This window comes from Lycium barbarum, chromosome 10, assembly GCF_019175385.1.
Source record: "Lycium barbarum isolate Lr01 chromosome 10, ASM1917538v2, whole genome shotgun sequence".
Classification (NCBI taxonomy): Eukaryota; Viridiplantae; Streptophyta; class Magnoliopsida; order Solanales; family Solanaceae; genus Lycium; species Lycium barbarum.
In genome coordinates this window covers 4,146,367-4,152,325 of record NC_083346.1, presented here as the reverse complement: position 1 = coordinate 4,152,325, position 5,959 = coordinate 4,146,367, and the positions used below count along the sequence as shown (strand labels likewise).

The 5,959-nt window shown below is 31.0% G+C and overlaps 1 protein-coding gene across 1 annotated transcript; it reads right to left on the bottom strand.

The window, feature by feature from the left end:
• Positions 1 to 297: 297 nt before the first annotated feature.
• On the bottom strand, positions 298 to 5,753 carry LOC132614671 (rhamnogalacturonate lyase B-like). The gene is made up of 14 exons (XM_060329185.1): positions 5,638 to 5,753; positions 5,496 to 5,546; positions 4,948 to 5,064; positions 4,666 to 4,785; positions 4,421 to 4,556; positions 3,646 to 3,816; positions 3,373 to 3,531; positions 3,010 to 3,116; positions 2,334 to 2,424; positions 2,099 to 2,240; positions 1,422 to 1,581; positions 1,217 to 1,333; positions 861 to 987; positions 298 to 531 (listed from the first exon to the last, which is right to left on the bottom strand). The coding sequence occupies exons 1-14, from the start codon at positions 5,751 to 5,753 to the stop codon at positions 298 to 300; spliced, it is 1,848 nt and encodes a 615-aa protein (XP_060185168.1).
• Positions 5,754 to 5,959: the final 206 nt, after the last annotated feature.

Below are 5,959 nucleotides of genomic sequence, written 5' to 3'. Positions count from 1 at the left end.
GCAATTGAAAAAATGTTGCATATTGTTGTATACAATTGAATTTTCTTGGATATAAACACCTCTTATACATTATTATACACTATGTACATTATTATACACTTTTATACAAGGTTGATACATTGTCTACTCCAGATGTATAAAGTCGTATATTGTTGTAAAATGTTGTATATTGTGAAAAAGTGGCAATGCAGGGTGTAATTTAAAAATATGACTACGCAAATGTAATTTTGTATGCTAGATTGTACATGATTGAAATTTCCCCATTAAATAATGAACAAATAGAATAACCATTTATTACTAATGAGGTCCTTCTAAACGAAGATAATCATACATAACTCCTTGGAATGGGGTGAGACATACTGTTTGTGTAAGAAAAATTGTGTTTGTTCCTTTGACAAGCATATTGCCATGTATTCCAATGCTGTAAAGAAAATATAATCCATGAATTCCATGTCTTGCAATTGGGTTACTTCCCCCAATATATCCTGTCGTAAAATGAGGTTCTCTTGCTTTTTCATCATTGATACGAACCTTCAGAAAAAAATAAACAAGAAAATCCATGTAAATCCTTTCTCGAATAAATTTTGGCTAGTTACGTTAGTCTAGTTAGAGACACAAAATTGTACATAGTCAAGAAAATCAAGATTCTTATTGAGGACTAGATTTTCTTTCGCGCGCGTATGTAATACACCCACGTTGCTCGAACTATTCAAAAATATTGCCTTATCCATGTCGGATTCTCCCAAAATGCACAATTTTTTAAGAATCCGGCACAAACCCGATAGTATATTTGAAGAGTTCGAACAACATAGTATATATTTGAAATGATAAGTCTAAGTAATCAAAGGGTTAATACATACTTGTAGTTCAGCTTCATGAGCTGCAGCAAGAGCAAGTTGGAGAGTGTAATTTGACGCATTGTCAACATTGGCAAGGTTAAATATAATTTTCCATGTGGTAGCTTTATATATGTTGTTTCCGACATTCCTGCAAAAGAAATTCCAGCAACTTTTATGGTTATTAAAATTTAAATAGGGATTGTGTTAAAAATAAAAATAAAATAAAAAATAAGAGAGAGAGGTTTATAAATATTTTCATCAATAGAAGAATTAATCTAAATAGCCGACCATCCAACCATTTAATCTATGTATACCAACTAGAAAAATAAACAGTAAATCCGATCTATTTTATAATCCCATATATATAAGGAGCATACCTGGTAACATGAGCAAAAAACCAATCTTTTGAGTAATTGCTAGTGCCAACATTGTATACAAGATCATTTTTAGGATATAAAACATTATATTGTTTCCACAAACCATATTGTCTAAATCTGCAAACCAAAACAGAGTGAATGAGCAACAATTTTCTATCGTTAATTAAGAATTTAAATATATATTAATTAAACTTTTGAAACATACTTTGATTCAGTGTCGTTTTTGTATTTGTGAACTTTGAATTCTGGAGGTGGATTCGGAATAAAGAATTCAATAGCAGTGCGATCTGGCACACCAATTTCCCAAAGTGTGGCTCCATTTCTTGGAGGCTTATAAACCAAAGTCCCTAATTTAATATTAGAACCTGTATTTGAAAAAAAAAATGAAAGAAATAAGGAAGGAAAAGAGTTTCATTTAATTATACATCAGCATGTTAAAAAACGAAAGTCTTTCTTATCAGAATTGTCAAGCTTTAACTAGAGGTTTTGTGTTTGAGTCCTGTAAATGATATTGTTTTATGGTAGAAAGCCCTTTAACCCGAAAAATGAAACTTTCAACACAAATCCAAATTAATCAGGCCCTAGAGTGGGTATCATACATTGAGTGTGAAACAAAAAGATATAGCATCCAAACAGTTTTTCGGGTTTATGATGTTTGTAATGTTGAATTTGATCAATTTTTGTTTTAAAATAATGCAAATCGAAGATATCATTCAGAAATTTTCAAACAAGTTAAAAGGTTTAGGTTCAAAAACAATTGTGGTAGCTTGACATAATTGATTATTGAAAAGTGTAGCATAGAAACCAAATATGATCATAGTTATTTAGAACGAGCTGATTATTTAGAATTAGAGAATCAACAATATAAGTAAAAATGTAAACCTGGAGTTACTTGTACATCTGAAGTGTATTTGTAATCCCCAAAAAATTCTGGGACTGTTGCATACAGGTTATATTTACCGGGTATGATATTTTTTATGATGAAATTCCCACTAGAGTCAGTTTTAGTCCAAAATTGGTATCCCTGGATATAAACAAAATAAATAAGTTAATAACCGTATATAAATGAAAAAATTCTCTTATTTTGTATATAAATTTATCATTCTTATAACCCTACTTTATTTTCTCTCTGCCAAGATCCAGCGTCTCCTGGTGGCGCTAATCCTATATAAGCATTCGATGCTGGCACACCTTGTTTATTGACAAACCTTATAAAACAAAAACAGAAGAATATTGATCATATCTATTAGTATATTGATCATATCTATTAGTCAATCAACTATACTTCAAGTTCAAATCAATTGGATTGATTAGATGAATCACTTATATTCATGTTATTTAGCTTCACTTATTCTGATATTAAGTATTTGTCATAAAAGACAAATTAGGAGTTCTTAAGTCTCGCACTTATTTCTACATGGACAACTATTTTAATCTCAACTAGTTGGGACTCATCTTACTATGTATATGACTATAGATTATGTCAAACAAATCCCAAGTCCAATTAGGACTCCTCTTACTATGGACATAGCTACAAATTGTAGAACTCGACTTAGTATGGCTACGGTAATCAAAGTGGAGGTAGACCTCACCAAGCCTAAACTTAACCCTGTGGATTGAATTAAAGTAAATCATCTAAAGGGTTCACCACCTCAATAATCCTCTAGTAAATGGGCACATTTACTAGATTCACAAGTTCATCAACAATAATTGATACAAATCGCTAACCCAACATCTACTAGGAGCTATTGTAGTGACACAATCTATAATCTAGCCGGGGAAAAAAGACGTACCTATCATTAACAAATAGTTGGCCGCTAACTCTTCCTCTTTGATTAGATTTGACATAGTCTTTTGAAACTGGAAAGTCATAAGGCCAACTTGCAACTTCTTGATTCATCTGTCAATTTGATCATACGTCAGAAAAATGTTAGTACTGAATTCCACTTTTAAAAACGCCAAAATTTGTACCCTTTGCTCCACTTTATGTGGCAAGTACGAGAGTCAAATTATTATAAGTCATAGTAATAGTTACTTATAACACAATTCAAACTATTTGTAAATAATACTCAACTAGAGTGCAGTTAAAGAACATTTTTAACTCAAAAATAATTAAACTATCACATAAATTGAAACAGAGGATCATTAATACATACTCTATTCTTTGCATCATTCCACAGTATGGATGGATTTGCCTTAGCTGCAGCATTTGAGTTAAGATACACAAACACAGGGCCAATAACTTTTTTCCATGGTTCTCCATGTTGAAATTTAATTGCTAAATCCTCTCCTGCATAATGTGCACTCACAAATACCTGCAATTATGTATAAATAAAAAAGTTAATAAGGTCTACATTTAAAAGTAAAAGAAAATTAACAAGTGCCACATTATAAAACTTAATTGAGTAATTAATTAATTGATCACTTACACTAAGTACAGTTGGACCAACATGTGTAGTAAGGTCTTGTCTAAGAGGTCCTCCAGTACGAAATTCATTGCTTGGAATAATCATCCAAAATCCTAGAGAATTATTTGCACTCACCCATCCATAAACTTTATCATCTTCGTTATTATTTGCATAAAAATACTTGTCATCCACCTGCATAATTATAGGTGAAAAAATCATGATATATTACTATAGTAAAAAAAAACTTTTGGTAATTATGAAAATAATGAAAAATATATGATCTATCACTTTCTCAAGACCAAAAGTGAATATTCTTTTGGGTTATCTACAGTAAAAGATTCAAATTAAAGCTAATATGCTTGTTGACTTTAATACTATAAAAATTCTTTATGTTATCAGAGTATATTTGTTATAAACAAAAGTTGTGATAGGATAGAGATATATATTATATCCCTCGAACTCCACCTTAATTAGAGGCAGTAATGAATGTATAATAATCTTGTAATTTCGGCTTAAACTCTATAGATGTGCAAAGAAAACAATTAAATATGTATAAAATATTAAATTTCAAACAAAGTAACTCAAGTTGCTAGTGGATCTAGTGACATCTCGAACCCATAAAGTTCAATTCTTGATTCGTCACCGGAGGTCTTAAGAAGTTCGAGTTTTGAGAATGCAGAAAATCTTGATAGGGAGCACTTTCTCCTTAAATCGAACTTACCCAGCACGAGTTCGGATTAGTTGGAAAGTTAATTTCGAAAATATAAGTATAATAATTATAAGTTCCTACTCCTACCTCTCCTTTTAAATCTGGATTGGTCGGATTAGTGAGAAGAACAGCTTCTTTGTAGTCAAGCACTTTGCCATTCTTTCGATCCAGTTCTGTTGGCATGAACCGTTGCCTCTCATCAGTGACAGCCATGTAGTGAAACCTATTCATAAATATATGCTATTTTAATATTAGACATATGTATGAATCCAGTTCAAATATAGATTAATTTTTTTCTATTAATGATGAGAAATTTTAGATAAAACACATACATGTCTTGTTGAAGCTTGTACACAATCCTGAGATTTTGGATATACGAAACTGGCCATCCTTCTAAACGCTCAAGTATCGAATAAGTATAAAATCCTGGTGTATCGCGTAGCATTATATACCTGAAATTAAATTTGATATCTCTAATATTAGAAAGTACAACATCCAATATAGTTAATTGTATACCGAAAAGAGTTTAATTTTGCTATATATTTTGACTATACAACGTTATTTTCACTCTATTAAGTCATCTAAAAGATAACTTGCAACAAGAAATACTTCACCTTTTGTCAATGTTTAAAGGAGGTTCATCAGATTGAGAAGTAGTCCACGTTCTTTTAAATGAAATTTCTGTCTGGTTTGCATTGTCAATTATCACCTCAAAACTTGATCCCAATAACCTGTCACACCAAAATTGTTGGACTTAATTTTCAAGTTTTTGGCTGCCGGATGAATGAGATCCTTTCACCCTTAATGAGATGTTCGCGGACCCGAGTCCTGAGAATGAAAATCCTTTGGTACAGAATATTTCTTCCTTAGATGAGCTCTACACATCATGAATTTGGGATTATAAGTCTAGTGAGTGTCAAAAACAAAAAAAAAAAATTACTACTAAGTAATGTGAATTTCCGACAGATTCCGTCAGAAATTGACTTGTCAGAAACATTTCTGATGGAATTTACGTCGAAATTCCATATTTCAGCAGTGTTCTGATGGGAACATCCGTCGAACTAACATTTTTTAGTAGTGAAAATATATATGTAAAAAAGATAATGATGATCTTCAAATGTTTTCATCGAAAGTAAATATGAGACGAGAAGGTAAAATTTACGGTTTTCGGATGGTTCGAGGTCCAGTGTTGTTCCAAATAATATCCCAATACCTGAAATTGTCATAATTAAGTATAAGCATTAATAATTATTTTCTTCATTAAATAAAAATTATAAATAATACGAAGTTTATAGATTAATTACCCTCTATTGTTTTCAGCATTTTGGGTGGCTAGTAGGTTTTCGATCCCACCATATGATATGCCTGTGACTTGTCCATCTGGTTTTGATATAGTAACATTTGTGAAGCCATTGCTCATTGTCACCTGAAAATTAAAAATTGAGATTCATATAATTGATGGAACCTTTATTTAACATACAAAATCAACTTAAGTACCATAAGCTTATACTCTTTCCGTTTCAACTAATATGACCGTAATTTGATTGTGTAATTTAAGAAAATTAATAGTAAGAATTTTAAATTTGTACTTCTTAAATATATTATAATATTTGTGTGGAAATATAA

Excerpts from the sequence above, each read along its gene's own strand:
- LOC132614671 (XM_060329185.1), bottom strand. The coding sequence starts at position 5,753 with ATGAGCAATGGCTTCACAAATGTTACTATATCAAAACCAGATGGACAA. Across the intron at positions 4,786-4,947 it reads CCTTTAAACATTGACAAAAG|GTATATAATGCTACGCGATA; the intron begins GTGAAGTATTTC and ends ATTTAATTTCAG. Across the intron at positions 3,817-4,420 it reads ATCCAGATTTAAAAGGAGAG|GTGGATGACAAGTATTTTTA; the intron begins GTAGGAGTAGGA and ends ATAATTATGCAG.